General features: G+C 37.0%; 1 protein-coding gene across 1 annotated transcript; it reads right to left on the reverse strand.

Annotated features, from left to right (window-relative positions):
* Nucleotides 1-240: 240 nt before the first annotated feature.
* LOC104228101 (synaptonemal complex protein 1-like) lies at nucleotides 241-14,127 on the reverse strand. Its single transcript, XM_070172228.1, has 19 exons — nucleotides 13,464-14,127; nucleotides 13,321-13,370; nucleotides 12,827-13,034; nucleotides 12,586-12,711; nucleotides 12,329-12,427; nucleotides 10,913-11,589; nucleotides 10,587-10,835; nucleotides 10,369-10,497; nucleotides 10,218-10,286; nucleotides 10,029-10,139; nucleotides 4,054-4,161; nucleotides 3,854-3,964; nucleotides 3,707-3,790; nucleotides 2,891-2,980; nucleotides 2,691-2,798; nucleotides 2,260-2,346; nucleotides 2,070-2,132; nucleotides 1,593-1,696; nucleotides 241-1,294 (listed from the first exon to the last, which is right to left on the reverse strand). The coding sequence occupies exons 1-18, from the start codon at nucleotides 13,621-13,623 to the stop codon at nucleotides 1,595-1,597; spliced, it is 2,631 nt and encodes an 876-aa protein (XP_070028329.1). The 5' UTR covers nucleotides 13,624-14,127; the 3' UTR covers nucleotides 241-1,294; nucleotides 1,593-1,594.
* Nucleotides 14,128-24,587: the final 10,460 nt, after the last annotated feature.

A 24,587-nucleotide genomic window follows, 5' to 3' on the forward strand; every position in this document is an offset into this window, starting at 1 on the left:
TACCAAACCCTCTTCTGGGGGTTCTCATCGGAGATTTTTGTCCAAGCTGGGGGTCCATTCTCTCCCCTCCACCTTGAGGGGGATGTTGAAGAACAGAAGAAGCAGCAGCATCACAGAGACAGAGAGACAGAAGAACAGGCGAGGCATCAAAGCAAAGAAGAAGAAGACAAAATGAAAACACATTGATACTGATAAGTGGACAGTGACGTGGCAGCATTATAGCTGTTGATACTCAGATCAGAAGATCTAATCCTGACCGTTGGATTAGAACACATAAACACATCCTGGCCATTCATTTATTAGTACCATACACATGAGTGAGCACATGCCCACATTTGTATTAGTGAGCATGCACTAAAAGTGAGTATGGACTCACATAGTAAACAATACCATTGTCTAGGAATATTATATGTACATTTGTTGTATCTATAGGATGTAATGTATATAGCAGCTACAGGGTAAATATACAAGACAAGAAAAATTCACTGCATCATCAGTCCTCTCATTCTTTCAATATTTTCAGCATCATAAGGGACAAGAGAACTCCCAAGTGTCTTCTTTTCCAAGTCTCAAGTATCTTTATTTCCTCATAGTAGTGCAACTTCAACAGAGGCATTTGTGACTGCGCATGGGGATGCGCCATATACTTTGTCAAATTACACCTCTAAATGACGAGGAAGTTGAGGTTTCTCTTTTCCTAATTCCTATAATGCAATATGGGAAGTTTTTTTTCTTATGACTTGCTATAGGGGAGGGAAAGTCATCTGATTCTGATGTTTCATTTTAAACTAGTGTTAGGAGACCCGGAATTTGTATTTGTGTGTACATATGTTGGGCAGAAGGTGGGTGGCAGTTGTGGCTTTGTGCTTACAGTCATTACCAATCTAATGGAATCTCTACCCGGCCTCGAAACCCAACAATCAAAGCTTAAGTACAACAAAAGCTAAGCTTATGCATTTTGGAAGCACATAACAAAACTATGTGTGTAGTTCTATCGCAACTGGTGACTTTACACTGGCGCACGTCCTCTGCAACCGAGCTCTAATCACGTTACTTCCCCCACAATTTTTTCACACATTAATTGCAGTTATATACAGTCTTTTATTTTTGCGGGAAGTAAAATTCTAGTTCCTTGCAATATAGAAAGCAGCCTGCTATACATCTGCAATCAAAGAATCAATATGGAAAGCAGCCTGCTATGTCTGCAATCAAAGAATCAGCACCTACACATTTCCAGGTCAAAGTACGCTTCAGATTCTCTAGGAAGCTCTGCACTGGAGTAGGACTTCTTCACCTGAGACAAGATAAAATTAATAATTAAGACTTCTGCCAGATAAGCTACTCCAGTGAGAAACTAAAATAAGGATGTGAGGCATGTGGCTAAATGCCAAAGGAAATACAGATGTATAAGATATAACCATAGAACTGAATCAGAACGGAAACTGTACACCGTCTCGCCGGTAGCTGTATCTTTACATAGACAAAATATTTAATGCATTGGAGCAGACTGAAAGTGTAACAGCACAGTATGACAAGAAGAGCATTAAAGTCTTATATCTTGAGGTTTCTGCAATCAGAATGAATAGTGGTACCTCTAGCCAAATGCATAGGGATCATCAGCATATGGATTCAGAGATCCTTCCGAGAATAAATCACCTATGTTTGCAGGTTTTGGATGACCTCCTCCTTTAATGCTCTGCAAAACATATACGAATAATAGAACAAGCTGAGCATATTATAAATGGAGATTTGTTTGTCTCTCATTACTCTTTTATCTAGTTAAGCTCTTGAAGCAGCACTAAGAAGACGTGCCCGTTTCTTAGAGCAAGCCACAAAGGACCATAATGGAAAGTGAAGACAAACAAGTCAAATAATGATTCATATCCTGATAACCTCTCTGCGAGTCTTGACTTTTGGTGTCGCTTTATGATTGTGCTTTTATGGATTCTTTAAATATAAAGGCTAGTCATCTCAGCATATTGACATGACAAAAGGGTAGTAACTCTGATATATTGGAATCTGGTAACAATGGCAGGTGAACACAAAGCACGTCAATGAATGAGTCATACCCTGATAACCTCTCTGGGAGTCTTCACTTTTGGTGTCCTTTTCTTCTTGTTCTTTGATGGATCCTATCATAATTCAGAAATATAAAGGTTAGGCTAATTATATACATTGGTGAGCCAGAAGTCTAGAAACTGACAGATTGAATCTGGTAACAATGGCCAGCAATGCTGCTAAGGATTCAATTTTACGTACATCAAACATGACTGTGCTTTTAGTTTTTCTTCGTTTTGTGATTGTTCTGCCATTTGTGGTTTCAACTTCATATTCATGATGGGTCACCTGGAATTTACGAAGCGATCAAGAAGAATAAGTCAGATAGGACACAAAGACCAATTTAGGTGTCTCTGATGATCAACTGAAAAGGCTAAATGCAGAAATAACCATGCAGATCTTAAGAAGGTATGTTCACCAAAGGGGATGAAATCAGAGCGAAAGCAAGATGCTGAAATTCAATTATCTAATGCAAAAATAATCCGTAATAAATCTGGGTTGCATGCACTGTGATAAGACATCAGCTAGCTCATTCTACAGCACTAAGTGCTACTTATTCTCGAAACTAATTTTGCAGAAAGCTAATTAAGCCGAACTGTTTGGATTAGAGATAATTGCGGTTAGCCGCTTACCTTCCTACTATGTTTGGGCATACTAATAACACTTCCTGTATTCACCTTCTCCACTTTCCTTAACAAATTTGATACAGGTGTTTGACTTCCTTCCAGATAATGTGCATCCTACCAAACCATTGAGATATAAGCTAAGATGAGCAAGCTAGACTGAAGTATTGAAATGTAACCAAAAATAAGTTTTTGCTTTGCATGTTTACCACATCCTTAGCTTCAGCTCTCACCGGTGCAAGCTGGCCCCTTTTGCAACTATCAGATTGGTTTCTTTTGGTCAATGACCCAGAGTGCTTCTGCAGATTTCACAAAATGTTCAGCACTAATAGTTGAAGAAAGATTTATTTACCAAGTTGGCTGTATTTAACGTGTTCAAAATCCCCTCAAATAAGCAATCAAATTAATCCTTCCACCTCTCTTTCAGTTTCAGATCACAAATATATAGCAAGTTGGGAAAATCTCTATCATAGGTCAAGTTTTGGAGCCTTTATTATTTGTTCTCATGTAGGAGCCAGTCATATCCATGATATCTCAGGTAGATGAATAAAACTTGTAGTTAAAACTTCAGTGGACAGCATGATACACATTAGAAGATACAAGTTGAACCATTATAACACAAATATACTTCCATAGTTGTAGTTTAAGGAAGAGAACGTAATCTATTTGTATATAACTTAAAAACTGATCAATCAGCAGATTTATATGCTAGTATTTCAACTGCAATAACTTCCTACAGCTATGTGGTGGTTGATAAATGATTACTGACAATTTGATAGTTCATTAGTTACAGTACGATATGCATTGATAATCAAATTTAAATCCTCAGAAAGTTCTACTAAATCAGAAAGGATCCACTAGACCATGAAATGATTGCTGACAGCAACTGGGTGAAAGATGGCCAATGTTCAATCTTAAAACAATCAAACAGAACCTTCTAACAGCAGAGAATAGGAATCTTTTTTTCCTCTTCTAAACAATCTTTTTTTCTTCTATGCATCTATCTAAAGAATAAAGAGTCAAACCTTCTTTGAAGTCACTTCTTCCTCTTCCGGATTATTTCCCATTACTTTCCATTGCAACTGCAACAGAGCCCTCTGTTTCTCCTCCTGAGATACACGAATACAATAAGACAAAAAATCACTGTGAGTAAAAACTCATTTAAAACATACTTTAGACTTCAGCATATCCAACTCCTCCTGCAGTCTTCTGCATTCATCCTCAAGCTCAACTCTCAGCGCTCTTAACTGAGCTTCATGCTCATTCCTCATTGAACTTGTTTTCTGAGAGAAATATCACACATCAGCGACTAAGGCAATATACATGCAGAATAATGAGCTAAAACACAAAAACAAAGCTGAAGAAAGTTTACTTCTCTCAGTTCATTTTCATACTGAAGTCGGACACGTTTTAGCTCTTCATTGTGACTGGAAACAAGACTCATTTCCTTCTTGCTGTGCTCTTGCTGAATATGACATACCTGCGGCAAAATGCTTCAGCTGTAGGCTAAATTAAGTCTGTTTTCAACATATTCATACACTTCTGTCTTTGAAGTCCAAGAAGTGCTGGGTGTCTTATCTGAATCACATAGTAAAGCAAGCAGAAGGTTTTATGTTTCTTTGACAGCATACTCAGCCTAACTGCCTGTCCGGATCCATGGTGGGCAAAATAGAATCCATTAGATCTGACAAACGGGATAAGTACAATAATCTTTTAATGTGTCGGACAATCAAACTACTATAACTGATTATAAGTTAATAATAGCCAACATGCTCTTACAGATATTTACAGTCTAGCATGAAAGTGTTGGAAGTTTGGCAAATTTGTCCCACATCGGTGGGCTCTTGAATTTTGGGGGGATTTTCCCCCTATAAAAGAAAGTCTAATGTTTAGGATTTAAACACACCTCTCATTTGCCTTCTCATCTGTTTAAGGCATTTGTATCTTCTCTCTTTAGTATTATTTCACTTGTATTTTTGGAGTGAAATAAAATATTGGTTGTGTCCGAGGAGTAGGCAAAATTAGCCGAACCTCGTAAATTCTGGTGTTCCCTTTATTGTTGCTTTATTGTCTTATTTATTATTTGGTGGCTGTCATAATTTTTGGTATAGTAGTTGTGACTTATTCACACTATATACATTTGGCTTCCGCAACAATTGGTATCAGAGCCAAGGTACTGTCTAAGTATGCTCTGTGGTTGCAGCATAGTCTGATCTTCCACATCAGAAAAGATTTATCTTGGTAACTGAGTCAAGGTTCTGTCTGAGTATGCTCTGTGGTTGCAGCTTAGTCTGATCTTCTACATCAGAAAGGAATAATCTTGATTTGTGTCGTCAGCTATTAAATAATATTTGTGTCAAATATGGGAGACAATAAACAAGAAGAATCTACATCAAGTGTCAACAATACGTCATCATTGGCATCTTCGCTTATGACAAGAATTGTGTCAAATGCGAAATTTGCGGTAGAAATTTTTGACGGGTCCGGACATTTTGGGATGTGGCAAGGCGAGGTTCTAGATGTCCTTTTTCAACAAGGGCTAGATCTGGCCATTGAAGAAAAGAAACCAGATGTTATTGGAGAAGAAGATTGGAGAATTATCAACCGTGTTGCTTGCGGTACCATTCGATCCTACCTTGCTAGAGAGCAGAAATATCCATACACAAAGGAAACTTCTGCAAGTAAATTATGGAAAGCACTGGAGGATAAATTTTTGAAGAAAAACAGTCAAAATAAATTGTACATGAAGAAGAGACTGTTTCACTTCACCTATGTTCCTGGTACCACGATGAATGAACATATCACCAGTTTCAATAAGTTGGTCACAGATTTGCAAAATATGGATACAACTTATGATGATGGTGACTTGGCCTTAATGTTGTTGGCGTCACTTCCTGATGAGTACGAGCACCTTGAAACTACTCTACTCCATGGAAATGACGAAATTTCTCTCAGAGAAGTTTGTTCGGCTTTGTACAGCTATGAACAAAGAAAGCGAGAAAAACAGAAGGGCGGAGAAGGAGAAGCACTGTTTGTGAGGGGTCGTCCTCAAAATCAAACGAGGACAAAGAAGGGAAGATCCAAGTCAAGATCCAGACCCAGCAAAGATGAATGTGCCTTTTGTCGAGAAAAAGGGCACTGGAAGAAAGACTGTCCGAAGTTGAAGAATAAGGCCAAATATAATAATGGAAAGGCCATTATGGATTCAAATGTAGCTGATTGTGATGATTCAGACTTCTCATTAGTTACAACAGAGTCATCAACATCATCAGACATATGGTTGATGGACTCGGCTTGTAGCCATCATATGTGTCCCAACAGGGACTGGTTTGTGGAATTTCAAGAAGGAGAATATGGAGTCATCCACACAGCGGATAACAGCCCTCTTACCTCATATGGCATTGGTTCAATACGATTAAGGAACCATGATGGAATGATCAGAACATTAACAGATGTTCGATATGTACCGGATTTGAAGAAGAATCTCATCTCTGTGGGAGCCCTGGAATCAAAAGGGTTTAAAATCATTGCAGAAAATGGAGTGATGAGAGTATGCTCCGGTGCACTAGTGGTAATGAAGGCTAATCGGAAGAATAATAATATGTACCGCTATTGTGGCAGTACAGTTATTGGGACAGCGACAGTGACATCCAGTGACGACAAAGAGGCAGAAGCAACCAAGCTATGGCACATGCGCTTGGGACATGCTGGAGGAAAATCCTTGAAAACTCTATCAGATCAAGGATTGTTAAAAGGAGTAAAGGCTTGCAACTTGGAGTTTTGTGAGCATTGTGTTAAAGGGAAACAGACAAGGGTTAAATTTGGTACAACGATCCATAATACTAAAGGCATTTTGGATTATGTACACTCTGATGTTTGGGGTCCTTCCAAAACACCTTCATTGGGTGGGAAGCACTATTTTGTAACCTTTGTTGATGATTTTTCCCGAAGAGTATGGGTGTATACAATGAAGAGCAAAGATGAAGTGTTGGGAATTTTTCTCAAATGGAAGACGATGGTGGAGAATCAAACAGGCAAGAGGATCAAGTGTATTCGCACAGACAATGGAGGTGAATACAAAAATGATCATTTCAATAAGGTCTGTGAAAATGATGGCATCGTCCGACATTTCACTGTTAGACATACACCACAACAGAATGGAGTGGCTGAACGTATGAACCGGACCTTGCTGGAGAAGGTACGGTGTATGTTGTCCAATGCTGGCTTGGGCAAAGAATTTTGGGCTGAGGCAGTTACATATGCATGCCACCTCATTAATCGCTTACCATCTGCTGCTATTGATGGCAAGACACCATTTGAAAAATGGTATGGAAAGTCTGCTTTAGATTATAACTCTTTGCACGTGTTTGGCTCAACTGCATATTATCATGTGACGGAGTCAAAATTGGATCCAAGGGCAAAGAAGGCTATTTTTATGGGAATTACTTCTGGAGTCAAAGGATATCGCTTATGGTGTCCTATGACAAAGAAAGTAATATTCAGCAGGGATGTTACCTTTGATGAATCTGCTATGGTAAATAAGGTAACAGAAGACACCAAACAAAATAAAGGTGCTTCTAAGCAGGTGGAGTTTGAGGGAAAATTTATTTTTCCTACACAAGAAGCAGAGGAGGAAACAAATGAAGATTACCCTCTGGAAGAAGAGCCAGTAGAGGAGATTCCAACTCAGGAACCTCAACAACAACTTGAATCAATAGCAACCAGCAGGCCAAAAAGAACAATAACGAAACTTGTTCGTCTCATAGAGACGGTTGCTTGTGCAACCTCAATTGTAGCTGATGATGTTCCTACCACTTATAAAGATGTTGTCCAAAGTTCAGAAGAAGATAAGTGGAGGATTGCCATGAATGATGAAATACAGTCCCTTCATCAGAATCATACATGGAGATTGGCCAATCTCCCGAAGGGAAAGAAAGCAATTGGGTGCAAATGGGTATTTGCAAAGAAAGAAGGATTTCCTAACCAAGTAGATGTTCGCTACAAAGCAAGATTGGTGGCCAAAGGATATGCTCAAAAGGAGGGAATTGATTACAATGAAGTGTTTTCTCCAGTTGTAAAACATTCCTCCATTAGAATTATGTTGGCTTTGGTAGCACAATTGGATTTGGAACTAGTTCAGATGGATGTAAAAACTGCGTTTTTACATGGAAACTTGGAGGAGGAAATCTACATGACTCAGCCAGAAGGATTCAAAGTTGCTGGAAAAGAAAATATGGTGTGCAAACTTGAAAAATCGTTGTACGGATTGAAACAATCTTCTAGACAATGGTACAAGCGATTTGACGAGTTTATGTTGCGGCAAGGGTACAAGAGAAGCAAATACGATCATTGTGTGTATTTGCACAAGCTTAAAGATGGTTCCTTTGTATATCTTCTCCTATATGTTGATGATATGTTGATAGCTTCCAAGAATTTGGAAGAAATTGATAAGTTGAAGATTCAACTGAAGAAGGAGTTCGAGATGAAGGATTTGGGTGAGGCAAAGAAAATTCTTGGCATGGAGATAATTAGAGATAGACGTTCAAAGAAACTCTGTTTATCTCAAAAGGAATATTTGAAGAGAGTACTTCAACGTTTTGGCATAGATGACAAGACTAAGCCAGTTAGTACTCCACTTGCTTCCCATTTTAAGCTAAGTACTACTATGTCGCCAATGGATGAAGCTGAACGAAAGTATATGTCAAAGGTACCATACGCAAATGTTGTTGGTAGCTTGATGTATGCAATGGTTTGCACAAGGCCTGACATTTCACAAGTTGTTGGAGTTATTAGCAGATATATGCACAATCCAGGGAAGGAGCATTGGCAAGCTGTGAAGTGGATTCTACGGTATATTCATAATACTGTAGATGTCGGGTTAGTTTTTGAGCAGGAAGACAATCAGTCTGTAGTTGGATATTGTGACTCAGATTTTGCGGGTGATCTGGACAAACGAAGATCAACTACTGGTTATGTGTTTACTTTTGCAAAGGCACCAGTTAGTTGGAAGTCTACTTTGCAGTCAACAGTTGCTTTGTCTACAACAGAGGCAGAGTACATGGCTATTACAGAGGCTGTGAAAGAGGCAATTTGGCTTCAAGGATTGCTAAAGGAGCTTGGTGTTGAACAAAAAGGTATCACAATTTTTTGTGATAGTCAAAGTGCTATTCAATTAGCGAAGAACCAAGTGTATCATGCAAGGACGAAGCACATTGATGTTCGGTATCATTTCGTACGAGAAATCATAGAAGAAGGTGGAGTCACAGTGAAGAAAATTCATACTACGGAGAATCCTGCTGATATGCTGACAAAGGTGGTGACTGCGGTCAAGTTTCAACATTGTTTGGATTTGATCAACATTGTTGAAAACTGAAGATTAAATATGAAGACACAATCAAAATTTGTTATTGAGAGAAAATTGAAGATGTGGAATTTTGCCAAGGTGGAGGTTTGTTGAAGTTTGGCAAATTTGTCCCACATCGGTGGGCTCTTGAATTTTGGGGGGATTTTCCCCCTATAAAAGAAAGCCTAATGTTTAGGATTTAAACACACCTCTCATTTGCCTTCTCATCTGTTTAAGGCATTTGTATCTTCTCTCTTTAGTATTATTTCACTTGTATTTTTGGAGTGAAATAAAATATTGGTTGTGTCCGAGGAGTAGGCAAAATTAGCCGAACCTCGTAAATTCTGGTGTTACCTTTATTGTTGCTTTATTGTCTTATTTATTATTTGGTGGCTGTCATAATTTTTGGTATAGTAGTTGTGACTTACTCACACTATATACGTTTGGCTTCCGCAACAGAAAGAAGGTTATTTAGGAAATTAAATATAGTTGAAGTTTGGGAAAATGCTGCCTTGAAGGTAGCTTCTACATAAGCGTGAAAAATGACATTTGAGTTGCCCACTCGCAATGCTGATTCCAATTGACAAACTACTCAAAAAATCACGTTTGAACCTCAAACATCATTTTAAGCCTTGAAATGTTGTTCCTAAGAGGATTTATCCTAAATTCATTTTCATAGAGAAGCATGATAACACAATAATTCTAATAAATGAACACAAATTATTTAGATAAGGCTCATCATGCTCGAGAGCCTACAACCTTAACAAATAAGTGTGAGAATCATGAAAGAGTATTGAACCTCAATGCAACTGAAACACTAATATCTGATAGGAGTCAAACTAGAATACACAAAGATAAAACTGAACTGTGTGCAAAAGAATAACTTTGAAAGAAGGGATACAGTAGAGTAATTAGACTGTTAATTTTGGAATTTATCAGAAAATATAGAAGTTTTCATGACCCTAAGAAGTAAATGATAATTCTACATCCTTTACCATACATACCAAAGCAGCATGTTCTTCCTGTACACGCTTCAAGTTCTGATTAGATTCTTCTCTGCATTCCAACAGCTTTAACTCACAATTTCTTTCCATCTCTCCAACAATTTTTTCAGCCTGAGATTAATAAATGAAGTGAAAGGCGACAATATATTTCCAGTCAAAATATGCTTCAACATAAGAATTAGTAGCTACCCTCTCCTTCTCTACATTGATACTTTCCAACTTCTCCAAGTCATACTTCCTCCGGATGTCACTGATGGCCTGAGAAAGATCCAACGAGTTTAACTTGTCGGATAGGAGCAAACATACACAGAAACATCAGATAGAATATTTTAAGATTAACCTGGTCATTTTTCTGAGATAATTCCTTTAAATGCCTAGAAAGTTCTAGTTGTTTGCTTTCTAACATCTGATCATGCTGCTTTTTAGCTTCTGCAAGGTTGCTTTCAGCAGCAAGCAAAGATGCCTGAATCTGCAATAAGGTACAAAACACAAGGCATTTAAACACATTGTATTGGATTTAATAGGATCTGTAAAACTAAAAGTATCCACAGAAAAAACCTTTTCTCTCTCAGCTTCCAACTGTTTCTGCCTGTCCTGAAGTTCCTGAAGAATCTTATCTTTCTCCTCCAATTTATTGTTAGTCTCTGCAACATGCTTCTCCTGTGATTCCACTGTTTCTGTGTACTTGTCAATTTCCTCGCGTAAAAGACGGGTTTCATCTTCCTTTTTCTGCATGTCTATTTGAAGCTTTCCAATATGGTCTTTGTTCTCTGTTTCCATATAAGAGAGTTTCACCAATAAATTTTGCTGCAAGATATGAAAATTGGCCTTGTTACGTTTAATCAGACACTGTTACTAATGAATGTTCTCTGAGAAGAATTAACCATTTCATTCTCCGATAGTTTTGAATTTTCTGACAAAGCGACAACATTCTCCTGCAGTTTGCTAATCAGCACTTCCATCTCCATCTTCTTGGACAGAAGCAGTTCCGCTTCAGACTCTAATTTTCTAATCTGATCTTCTGCTAAACGGGATTCTTCAGCATGCTGCACCATTGCATGTTCTTGCTCTTTCTGAAGTGCAAAGACTTTATCCTTCAAGTCCTTATTAGCTAACTCTAGAGCATTTTTCTCTGATGCAACGCTTGTATATTGATCCTGGAGCTTGTCAAACTTTCGTTGAGCATGCCGAGCAGCAAGTTCCCCCTTCTCTCTCATCATTTCAAAACCAGCATCAAATAAGGCATTAAGCTGAAATATCTTCTCCGCAAAGGCAAGACTTTGACTATCCAAATTAGTAAACTTCACCACCATTTCATTCACAAACTTATTAAGGTTCTTTATCTCCTGAAGTGATGTATCTAATTGTTTGGCAAAGTTGCTATTTCTAGATAACAGATCACTCCTTTCTTTCTCCAAATTCTTTTTGACATTCCTCAAGTCCTCCAGTTCATCTTCTTTTAATCTTGATTCAAGATGTAACTCTTCCAACTTGGACTTCAAATTCTCCACCGCAAGTCCATTAGCTGCTACAGTAGCTTCAAATTCCTTGATCATGGCATCTTATAAAACAATAAGAGAAAGAAACAAGTAAATAAAGGGAGAAAAGTATTTAGAACTGAGAAAGTTACCAAGAGGTAAACTTATCACAAAAAGTAGAGATGTTTAGATCTGTGTCAGTAGTAGGACATCTCTGCGCAGAATGAAGCATAACATGAAAAATTTCTCTTTCTGACTAACAAGACAAATGTCCCTAAAGAGAACTAGTACCTCTTTTGGAGACGGTCTCCGAAAAGTTTTATTGTTAAAAGAATCTTAAAGCACACAATATGAATCCAATGGATAGAGAAGAACTTGAAAAGACAGACGACTTCAAGAGAATTGCCAAATGCAACTGTTTCCCAAACACCATGAACAGTTCCAGTTACAGCGTAACGTGAAAAGAGAGATGTTAAATCTCAAACAAGACTTGAAATTTCCCCCTAGGTTCATAGAGGAGAAACTATGGGCTTTGGCACAGACCAGTCTACGAGCTTCTTATGTAGTTAAGAGCAGCCACACATAGATCGTTCACCAACAAACTAACCATGTAAAGTGAAATAGAGCGTTGACTGCTTAAGTCCATATTGAATCAATCAAAGGGACAGGCATTTAATAGACAACAGAACTAACATAAATAATAAAAAAAGAAGAGGAGATTAGCTGGTTGACGCAGAGAGTAGAGCCATTTTTTATGCAACATCTGCTATTTCTCGAAAGTTGAGGTGCAAGCACAAAAGCTCTTTGATCATAGCTATTTACCTTTCTCCTCAATTACACTGATACTTTTGCTCTGTTCAACCCTGAAATAGTTCTCCATTTTCTCCTTCTCGATTCTGATTTCATTCAGCTCCTTTTTACCTTTATTGACAACCCAAAAACATGTTAGGCAACTTTAAACATTAGTATCTAAGAAGCATAAACCTCTAGATATTCAGCAGCATATATGGTTTCTAACTGCTTAGAAGCTCTCAATTGGTGATAAAAATATATTGCACAACAAGGCATTATTAACTTACAATTTCTAACAGTTTCTTCGGAGGATTCCAACCTCAAAGAGAGGGCTTTCATGTTGTCTTGCAAGTTATCAATAACAACAGAAGTTGCAGATCGTCTATCTTCAAAAGATGCCTTGTCTTTCTCAGCTGTAGAGTCAAGTGCACAATCCAAAATATTTAAAAAAAATTAAAAAGCCAGAAAGGATTGTTCTATCTGCTTTGCATCCGGATATTCTTTTAAAGGAAAGTTACGGTAACATACCATTCTGAACCACACCAGCTAGGTGCTGTAAGGTTTCAGTTAGCTGATCACACAAGGTCTTTGTTGAAGAAAATTTAGATTCCAGTCCTTTCCATAGCTTCTCGTCTTCTTTCTGCTTCACTTTCAACTTAGCATTTTCATTGTACGCATTTTGCAACTTTTCTTCTAGTATATGAATATCTTCAATCAACTTCTTCAATTTAGAGTTCTGTATTCAATTATGATGACGCACAATTATAAAACAAGTGAAATTACTAGTCATTAGGTCTCAAAATTCAAGCACAAAACCTAAGTCCTAATTGCAATTATATTATTAACGTATAGAAGCCTTTGTCTGTTCTGTATAAGCATACACCTGACAGCTGTATCCATGGGAACCAGCGCATGCCACACGCATAGAAAGATGCACTCATGCAAGCGTACACATACACACACACTCACACACAAAAATCCGTGTATCGGTGTACTAAAATTGAACATTTCAACGAAATTACCGCCAATTGCAGATCAGTTTTAGCAGAAGCTTGCTCCTTCACCAATTTCTCTGTTGACGATAGAAACAAATGAACAATTTATTTGAAAAAATATACATTTTTCCAGAAAATTTAGAAAACTACTACATTCATCAACTAATAACCTGCTGTAAGCTTCAAATTCGCAAAACTTCCAGAAGAAACCATGTCAGCTGACATGCGCGTCGTTATCGGCATGGCTTTCCCAGCTCCTAAACCAGATCCGGCCAGCGATTTGAAGTGATCACGGCCTCTCATGACTGATAATCCTAAAAGCTTACTCATTTTCGAATAAAACGCAAATATTCTCCGATTTCCCCTATATAGACGAAGTAGAAATCCTTCAACGTTGATTTTGTGGCCTAATCGATCACAAAGCAAGGATGTAAAACCCTAGAAATAGAAAAAATCGGAGCGATCGGCTCTGTGAGCTTAGCTTTTCGTTTTCGTGATGACTAAGAACTGTATCGGAGAAGAAAATTCTAGAAAAGGGAATTTCGAAGAGATCGTCGCCTGCGATTGTCTCTCAGTTGAACTCGAGTCTGTGAGAATGAATATTTGAAATGGAATGGCGCGAAGGAAATGGGATATTTATAGAGTCGGTTGGCAGGGGAGATATTTCATGTTTCTTTTAAATAGCGGAAAATAAAAAGAAGTGGGAGAATTGCAATTTGGTCCCTTGATATAAGAAATATGTTATTTCATCCATCAATTCATTGATTGATTATAAGGCTTCATTTGCTTGAAACAGGGGAAGGGAAGGCAACAAAGTGAGAACTAAAAAGTATGAAAAGGGAAAACAGAGAGAGAACAAGGGAAAACTTGTATTGGATTGAAAATAGATACTCTATTTTTGTTATATTTGTCTACCTTTTTTTAGATAACCATATGCATCCGAAGACCATTGATTGAAGTAATATAAATTTGCGCCACCCAAAGGTTCGAAACTGAACATTTAATTAATGATACAGAATTTCATTATATTATCACGAAAAGGGACAGAGAAAAAGTGCAGTTCCTTTCTCTTAGTTTCATTTCATAGCTAAACGTTAGTTAGGGTTGGTCAATCTAATCATTAGAATAAATCTCTATACAGATTTTAGATTTTGGTTTTATTTTCCATTTTTTTGTGAATATATTTGCTTGTCTATCTTGAAGAAATTTAAAAAACAAAAAGAAGAATTTTTCCATAACGAATCCATGCAGTGGCGGATCCACCCTGGAAGGAGCGGCATGGGCACCCGCTAAGATGAATTTTCTTTTATATACCTATGTTTAAATTTTCTTAAGCTAGATTAAATATTTCATCCTGCCACTGCAGCCGTAAACTAAATAGGGGTGTCATGGCTGGTAGATCATTTTGAAAAAAACAATCGTGTGTAAAATTCAAGTTGGAATTTACCTTGAACCTTGTTTGACTTTCTCTTTTTTTGTGTGCTTTTTATTTCCTTTTGTCCCGATGATTTTTCTTTTCGGTTACCCCCCTCAAATTTTCTATTTGTCGTTTTATTATTTTTTATATTTTTCTTTTCTCTATTATATTATTTTATATGCGGTCTCTAGCAAGAACACAAAAAAAAAAAAGACTTCAAAACTTTAAAATTATATAAAATAAGTATTCCTCTTAATCTTAAATTTATGAGTTTTCTTCTTTCAAATTCGAAAAATTTGGGTCTTAATGAGAATTTTGAATTGAGATAAAAAAAATTATTTTTTTGTTATATCATAAAAATTTGTGTTATTCTATTGTTATTAAATATAATTTAAATCTCATTACTTTTAAGTTATGATGAAAATTTTGTTAGCATTGCTTAAAAAATTTATGATATTTATGACATTGATTTTTGGGAACTTATAGTTAATTTAACTTTATACTTATGGGATATAATTTATCTATTGAAAACATTTTTTAAAAAAAAATTCTTATTCTGGTTGATGTAATTCCCTTATTGAAGATGTTATCTTACTTGTATAAATTTATTTTTAATATATAGAAAAGACTTAATTTTCTAGTAAAAATATTAATTTTACTTGTGTTGTTATAATAAAGGTGTGATTCCTTATTTTAAAATGCTAATTACGTTTTTTTTTTTACATCCGAGATGTAATTTTTATATTTACAAATAAAAAATATCAATTAGGTTGATCCGAATAAACTCAAAAAAATCGAATAAATGTTCCTAATAAATTCCGTATTAGTTATTACAATGTATACATTAAAGGAAATTATGACACCCGCCACCTTCAAATCCTAAAGCTGCCTTCGAATCCATGCTTAATTAGTTGTGAGACAAAATTTTGACGTACTGTCACGCCTCCTTTTTTTTACCTACACCCGCAAGGGGCGTAGAGGGAGTTTTTCCAATTAAAGGACAATCGAAACGGGATTTATTTATTTAATTCAGAGTCGCCACTTGGGAGATTTATGGTATCCCAAGTCACCGGTTGAATACCGAATCGAGGAAAAAATTGACTCTGTATTACAGTCTGCGAACCAGAAATCCAGATAAGGAATTCTGTTAACCCGGGAGAAGGTGTTAGGCATTCCCGAGTTCCGTGGTTCTAGCACGGTCGCTCAACTGTCATATTCGGCTTTAATACATGTTGAATCTATGTGCAAATTTTAACTTCAACCGCTTTTTATTTATTTTTTAAGGAAAATTGCAACGTCATTAAAACAAATCTTGAACCACGTCACATAAATGCACCCGTGGTTTTTGACATATTTTAACATCGTTGAGATTCGGATTTAGGTCACATAAATGCGCACCCGAGTTTAGGAAGGTAACACTATTAAAATACGCGCCTAAAGAGACTAGCGCGTTATTACTTTGGGAAAAAATCGTGAGATTCGCTAAACGGCCCGTCCCGAAATCTAAGTATTTTTATATATACATTTAATGAGGTCCCCGTAATTTATCTGTTTGTTTAGCGAGGCTCATCTCATTTCTATCATTCAAAAGGCAAACCTAAAAGCTACGGTGATTTTTTTATTTTTTTTTACTTGTCTCTCTGAAATAAAGAAAATGGTCTAATTAATAAACATGACTTAAGAAACCCGTTTTAAAAAATTAAGACCCAAATAAGCACAAGGGCAGGCCATTCACAGGCCTGGACCCAGGTCCAAACGAATGTAATGTGAAACAGGACCTAGGCCACCTTGTTCACACGTTGAAGCCCAAACCGCCTAAATATAGGCTCTCAGCCCCTTTTCGACAAAATGAACCACAACTCCAATTTAAACAAGACTAAACACTTGCTGAAATTTTAGTTTTCCACTTTTAATAATTCGTACCCCAGACAAGATTAAACGCAAAGACTGGATTGAGTATACTGCTCATGAGGTAACCTCAAGTATACGAACTACCACCCTGATTACATAGTTTGGCTATTTACATCCTTTATGTTCCCTAGCACACTCAGCTAGTATTTTAATCAAACTTAACTACTACTGAAATAGCTTCTTAAAATGACTTTATTGCAACTATATTACTTACTAGAATAACTTCATGAAGCAACCTTAAATGATCATCGGAATTAACCTTAGCTAGTTAAGACTTTGCTCTACTGAATATAAGTATGACTGAATGCTTAGCTAAGAGTATTCACACAAGTCTGAGACAACCAAATACACAGCCCAAATACGGTCCAGTATGAATCAGCTGGTCTAAACAATTCAGAAATGGTTCTAATTATACAGTCCTTAATACAATACAAATTAGATGAGTTAAATATGTATACTACTCAACAGATGATCAAATACAGCCATATGCATTCCAAACGAGCATGGCTCTTGAAATATGGTTTCATTTCATTCAAATATGCAGTTACATCAAGGTGAGTTCAAATTGTGTACCTAGAAATCAGAAATCAACAAGAAGTAGAAGCAGTTAGCTCAGCAGGGCAGTCAACAGCTATTAGGAATTTCACAAAGCCACAACACAACTATTCTTCAACCCAGGAATATTCAATGACCCAAAAACCAAACAGAAACCAAAAAATTGACCCACAACAGTGTAGACACCGGATTTTTGACCCTCCCCGAGAATTTTCACATTTTTAGCGTGAATATGTGAAATTGGGTCTAATATAGCCATTTTAACTATTTTACTTTATTTCGTTGCAAAAAGAAAAAATCACAAAAATACATATATAAACTTTAGTTTATGTATTTCTCATAAACTTGAAAAAATACAAAAATTGTACTTTATTTTGGTACTTTATATAAATTCGAAAATTACAAAAAAATATAATTCTATTAATGTTTTGTAGTCATTTTAATTTTGGAAAAATACAAAAAATATTACTTTATATTTTGTCTTTATTAAAAAACGAAAATTACAAAAAAATAGTTTTATTAATATTTTGTAGCTATTTTAAATCTTGAAAAATATTTAAAAAAAGATATAGTTTTGTTTAAATATTAGTCTTATTTTGGTAGTTATTTTGCTTGCATAGGATTAGTTAAGCAACGTCGTGTCCTTAATCGGGTCCGAGAAAAAGAATAATATTCGGGTTCAAACTTACCCGCTTTTAGGCCTAATTTTCGGACCTAGCCCATAATAATCCGAGTCCGCCACACGTGGGGAACACGGACGGAATCCCATACACGGGGAACCCCACCACGCGTGGGGAACACAAGCCTCGAACCCCACCACGCGTGGGGCTCATTTTACCATGGATATTATTACCTGTTAGAATCGTTGTTTTTTTGTCATTGGTAGAAAATCGTAGTTGTCTTAAGTTTGCCCTCAAATAATAAAAACGAGACGAGCTTCGCCACATAAAAAATGTACAGATTGCGGAGCCCTCACAAAATATATGCATTAAACACTTAGATTCCGGGACGGGCCGTTTAGCAAATTTCACGGCCCTACCCCAAAAATAATAATGCGCTAGTTGCTTTAGGCGCGCCTTTAATAATGTTATCTCCCTAAACTCGGGTGCACATTTATGTGACCCAAATCCAAATCTCAACAAAATCGAAATGTGTCTCTAATTACGGGTACATTGACTGTGACGTGGTCTGAGATGCATTTCCATGACGTTGCAAATTCATTTTTAAAATAATAAATGGGACGAGCCTCGACAAACAAAAAATGCAAATTGCGGGGCCCTCAGTAAATACTTGTTTTAAATTTACTTAGAATTCAGGAGGGCCGCTTAGCGAATTTCGTGGCCTTCCCAAAATAATAACACGATAGTCTCTTTAGGCGCGTGTTTAATAATCTACTTTCTTAAAACTTGGGTGTGCATTTCATGCGACCCAGATCCAAATCCCAAAACATCAAATAAAATATGTTCCGGATTGTGGGTGCATTTCATGTGACGCAGTCCAAAGACATGTTTTAAGCGATGTTCACATTCTTTTGAAATAATAATAATAAAGCGGTAAAAAGTTAAAATTGGCACATTGGTTCATAATTGTATTTAAAATCAGATAAATAAGCCGAATATGACAGTTGAGCGACCGTGTTAGAACCACGTAACTCGGGAATGCCTAACACCTTCTCCCGGGTTAACAGAATTCCTTATCCGGATTTCTGGTACGCAGACTGTAATATGGAGTCATTCTTTTCCTCGATTCGGGATTAAAATTGGTGACTTAGGACACCCTAAATCTCCCAAATGGCGACTCTGAAATAAATAAACCAATCTCGTTTCGATTGTCCTTTAATTGGAAAAAACTCCCTTGCACCCTCTCGGGGGCGTTAAAAGGAGGTGTGACAGCTCTGGCGACTCTGCTGGGGATAACACCCAGAACCACTGGTTCAGGGTTAAGAATTCGAGCTTAGAATAATTGTTATTATTTGGCTTTATTTATTATCTGATTATTACATGTTTTGAGCCTAATGTGCTAAATGCTGCTTTTACCGCTTTGATATTATTTGAACTGTATATAAACTGTGCCGAAACCTTTCTCTTCTTACCTCCGGGGATGTGCTTACTGGTTGAGACTCCCTATTCTGTTAGTGTCATACCCTGAATAAAAGAGGCTCGGAAAGTTTCTAAGCCGGCTGGCCTTTTGGTTCCCGGAAAGGAGCTCCTTCCTCAGCTCGAGTTGTCCGCTCGGGTACACTGTCTAGAACACCGACCCAGGTTTTTGAACCTAGTATAACAAAGCCACATGCCGGATCCCTAGTAGGAACGTTTATTTGCATCATGTGCATTTGACTTAGGGGACTCAACATAGGGGTTGGGTCCGTCTAGGACAAGCAACCTGAAAATAATAGACCATCTTTCGGCATCCTATGTGCTACATGTTGTATTTAGTCAAGGGCGAATGGGTCATTTGGTCATTTCCAGCATGGTGTTATTTTAATCAAAGCATGGGGAACATTTGTGGAATCCAAGAAGCCTTGGAATTCCCCTATGTCCCCCACGCTTCATTTTTGAAAAGCACATGGGGAACATTGGCGGAATCCAAGAAGTCTTGAAATTCCCTATGTCCCCCATGCCACATTTTTGAAAATATAATAAATATAAAAAATAAAATATATATGTATATATATAGAAAGAAGCATTGGAAATTCAAAAAAAAGATTGTGTATGTTTTCATCATCCACAAATTAGAAAATAGTGGAAAAGAGGAGAAAATAACAGTGTAGAGATGTGGCTACTTATTGTTAGAAAAAAGAAACCAATGTCCGAGTAGTATCGAAACTCTGTCGAAATTTTGAGAAAATAAAAAAAAATATGTCTTATTAGTTTGTTTTATTAAAAGCAAAGGAAAAGTAGAAAAAATCATCATTGTTTTGTCTTGTTTCTCTAAATAAAAAAAAAGTTGTTTTAAAAATAAGTTTATTTATTTGTTTATGAAAATGCCGAAATTAAAATAATCCAAAAATATTTTCCATTATTGACTTCTTTAGAAAGTCTTTCTAATTGTTTTAAAATATATATATATAAAAAAAAAATAATAATAATAAAAAAATCCGAAAATATTTTGATTCTTCTTTCAAAATTGAAAAGAAAATTCAAAATTCAAAAACATTTTGAGAAGCATTTCTTTTATTAAAAGTAAAATTCCGAAAAATATTTTCTTCTCTTTAGAATAAAAAAAAGCAAATGAAATTCAAAAAATATATCTTAGAAGTATTTCTTTCAAAAAGAAGATCAATCAAAAATCCAAAAAAATACTTCATTTCTTCTTTTAAAGTAGTTCTTTCACAAATTCACAAAAAAAAAGGGAGTTAGTTCATCTACGTATTCCTGATTGCCCGAACTACGCGGGTTTGATTCTCATCGGATGTGAGATACGTAGACAACCCTCATCGGGTCCAACCCCACCTTTGGCTAAAATAGCCAAAAATAATAATAATAATAACAAAAATGTCAAAATTTTAATTTTGTCGTAAAGAAGTCGGGTGACGCTGTTTTATCAAGACATAGCCGAATGTTCCCGAAGGAGACGCCGGAAGGCTGACTTTGCATAAACAGCCACTTTCGGGTCATTTTTTTAAAGATTTGGTCTAGTTGACCCACACAGCCTTAAAAATCTTCGTCCCCGAGACGTTGACAGGCCGTGTTTGCAATATTGAGTTTCCTATTTTTGAAAAACAATAAAAGAGTCATAATTAAGTCAGGAAATGTTGTTTGTCATAAATAGCCGAATGTTCCCGAAAGGGACGCCGGAAGACTGACTTTGCATAAAACAGCCACCTTTTGGGTCATGTCTAGGAGTTTGGTCCAGTTGACCCACACAGCCTTAAAAAGCTTCGTCCCCGAGACGTCGAAAGGCCGTGTTTGCAACACAAGGTTTTTATCGTAATTTGAAAAAAAAAACAAAGAGTCAACGGTCAGGTGAATGCCGTTTGGATGTTTAGTCAAAAAAATGAAAAAATAAAATAAGCCGATCCAGCTTCGGCCGCGTCTTAAACCGTTCTTGCCGAAATAGCCTTAGAGTATCTTTCAGTTGTCGAAAGGCTATTTTCGTAAAAGAACGGACAAGTTTGTAAAGTGTCATAAAATAATCCTCCCCGGCCTCAAAATTCATGTGAAATTTAGAAGGGGCCACATTTGCAAAAAATAACCATTTGATTGCATTTGTCGAACATAGGGAGCTAGCCTTTTGTCTTTGATTTCATAAATCTCTTGATTAGAATAATATGGGTTGTTTGATTTTCAAGTTTGTAGGTCATTTTCAAAACCTTTGAAACCCAGTTTGTTCTAATATGAAAACTGAAAATAAATGTTTATTATTGTTTATCTTTTATTGGTCCGAACTACGCAAGGTCTGATTCATGTGGGGTCATGATACGTAGGCAATCTCCATAAGATTCGACCACAACAAAAAGAAAAGCAAAAAAAAAAATGAAAAAAGGGAAAAATGAAGAGAAAAGAAAAAAGAATGAAAAAATGAAAAAAAATGAAAAAACAAAAAAATGAAGAGAAAAGGAAAAAGAATGGAAGAAAAATCGAAAAAAAAACATCGAAAAAAGAAAAAAAAAAGATATTGTTAATAATGAGCACCGACTGAGTCCATTCTAACCTGTTTGTTTCGCAAATAAAGTTAAGGTGGTTGGTTTGTGGTAAGCCTGATAACAGAAGCTGGGCTCAGGCCTGATAACAGAAGCACTCGAATCCTATTGGGGACTTGCTAACGGAGGTTGATGATATTGAAGCTGGTAATGGTCTTGGCAGTATTGACGCGAAGTTCAGTGGCTAAAACGCCAGTTTTTGATAAAGTGAGGAGGACGCTTCGTTCCTTGGTCGGCAAGAGAGAAGCTTGTGGTGGCTTATTTTGTTGTCATTTCTGTTGTTCAGATTATTAGGGTTATAAGTCGGATATTGTCTTGTCCAGTTTGTTTAGTTTTTTTTTTATTTTGGTTGTTTTGTTTGTTTTGTTATTCAAACCATTCCACCGGTAGTCTAAAGCGAATCCGGTCTTTTGTTATTTCCAGTCGCCTTTTTGTTTAGTCCTTTTATCATTTCGTTCAATGCCGATTCTAGGGACATGACATGCGCACCCAGTTTGGGCCTAATCTTAAAAGTTAATCATAAAATCCTGGGAAGGTGATCAAAGCATTTAAAGAAAATAAGGACGGTTTGAGATTATTCAGAGCTCGAGTCATGTGGAACTGGGGCAAGTTAAGCACAAAGAAAACCGTTAAAAGCAAGATTCGCCAAATTGACATGAGGGTCGGTCATGATAATGAGAGTGTCGCCCAACGGTGCTTTAGAAATGACAAATGAAAAAGCAAAATGTTCAACATAATTGTCAAGGCCAGCACCATCGGAAGAGACTATAAATCTATTGTTTAATCGTATTGTTTGCACTTGGCATGTTTTGAAGACTGGAATGACGAAGACATTTTGTTCTGCTACCTAAACACTTTATCCTTCGTTAGCCCTTTGAGCCTTATTTGTTTTCTTTCATACCCCTCGTTCGGAATCAGTAGCAACGACTAGAAGATACGAACATGGAAGAAAAAAAGAAGAAGAGAGAATAGCAAAACGACAAAAGAAAAATGAAAAAAGAGAAAAGAAAAGAAAATCAAATGAAGAGAGGAATTGGGAACTACGTTTGACCTGATTCCTCAAAGAGGATACGTAGGCGCTTCACGGCTCGGTCATAGTTTTGAAAAATGAAAAAAAAATCAATTAAAATAATCCCCAAGCAAGAAACTGGGGCAAAAGTTGTGTTTGTTGTAAATAAATCTAATTCCGAAGGTTGTAATTAATAACCCAAAATTAATGCATTTTTGAGCCTTTTATACCCTTTCTTTCTAGCCCTATCCAAAACCCACATTACGGTCCAAAGAAAGACCTTCCGATCAGTCTTCAAAAGATGCCAAGTCAGACAAATGAAGAGTCTTACCGGCGAACATAACATTCTGTTCCACAGCAGAAAGGACTCTAATCTCCAGCAGAAAGAGTCATACCGGCGACACTCCAAATCCCCAGCTGGAAAGTGATACAAATGAGAGAGTCTTATCGGTGAAAACCTTCACAGGCACCATAAGGCGATGAAAGCTGAGAGAAAACCCAAAAATGAGAGAGGCTTGATAGTGAAAACCCTGCGGGCACTACAAGTCGAATAAGATTGGGAATCAGATGGGGAATGGCCAATTGAAGGTCTCGAAAGATGATTAACGGCGGAGGATAGGCCGCATATTGCATGTCATGACCATTAGAGTCGGTATCGGCGTTTGATAGGCTTTTATTTATAGTTTCTTTTGTTAAAGAGTCATTTTTTTCCTTTGTCTTTTATTCGGTTCCCCTTTTGTTTATCTTTCTCCTTTCATAGAAACATTCCCCAGTAGAGTCTGTCTGGTCAAAACAAGTATGAAATGACTTCAAAATAGGCCATCAGCTTTCCAAAATGAGATCTGACTAGTACATCCAAGTGGTATAGTCAGTAGGGAACAAACACGAGGCCAGTGTCAAAAAGATATCCCCAGCAAAAGGGAATTGACAGAAGGATTGACAAGTGTCAGGAGGGATACCATTGCCTTTATCAAAAGTTATAAACCTCAAGGCCAAGGCCCATGAACAAAGCAAGAAAAGCAGTGAGCATGATTTGGCGAAATCCATACTAGACTAAAAGGTCGGGGAAATGCCAGTTTCCGAACTATGCCACAAAAGAAGAGGGATATCCCCAGCAGAAAGGGATTGTACCCAGCAAATAAAATCATCCCCAACAAGTTGTGCAACGCAAAGCAAGGAAGTAAAAAAGGGAAAGTCATCCCAGTAGGAGTATCACAACCAACCACCATGTTTTAAACTAACAAAATTTTGTTTGATTTGAAACAGGTAAAGGAAATGGCATTGATGCCAGAACTACATGCCACAAGGGATATTATCAAACTGGGGCAGAAAATTTTCCTTCCATTTAGAAAATTTTCTGGAAGTCAGGTACACCCAGCTGATAACATTTTACCCCCCCAACAGGTAAGTAAATAATCCCCAGCAAGTTTTTGCGTTAAGACATTTTCAAGTCTTAAGGATATTTTGGGTTCATCCGGCCTCGAATAGGATATTTTGGGTTCATCCGCCCTCGAATAGGATATTTTGGGTTCATCCGCCCTCGAATAGGATATTTTTGGGTTCATCCGCCCTCGAATAGGATATTTTTGGGTTCATCCGCCCTCGAATAGGATATTTTGGGTTCATCCGCCCTCGAATAGGATATTTTGGGTTCATCCGCCCTCGAATAGGATATTTTGGGTTCATCCGCCCTCGAATAGGATATTTTGGGTTCATTCGCCCTCGAATAGGATATTTTGGGTTCATCCGCCCTCGAATAG

The sequence above is a fragment of the Nicotiana sylvestris genome, chromosome 4 (genome assembly GCF_000393655.2).
Source record: "Nicotiana sylvestris chromosome 4, ASM39365v2, whole genome shotgun sequence".
NCBI lineage: Eukaryota > Viridiplantae > Streptophyta > Magnoliopsida > Solanales > Solanaceae > Nicotiana > Nicotiana sylvestris.

Excerpts from the sequence above, each read along its gene's own strand:
- LOC104228101 (XM_070172228.1), bottom strand. The coding sequence starts at position 13,623 with ATGAGTAAGCTTTTAGGATTATCAGTCATGAGAGGCCGTGATCACTTC. Across the intron at positions 13,371-13,463 it reads GAATTTGAAGCTTACAGCAG|AGAAATTGGTGAAGGAGCAA; the intron begins GTTATTAGTTGA and ends TATCGTCAACAG. Across the intron at positions 2,981-3,706 it reads AAGAAGTGACTTCAAAGAAG|AAGCACTCTGGGTCATTGAC; the intron begins GTTTGACTCTTT and ends TGAAATCTGCAG.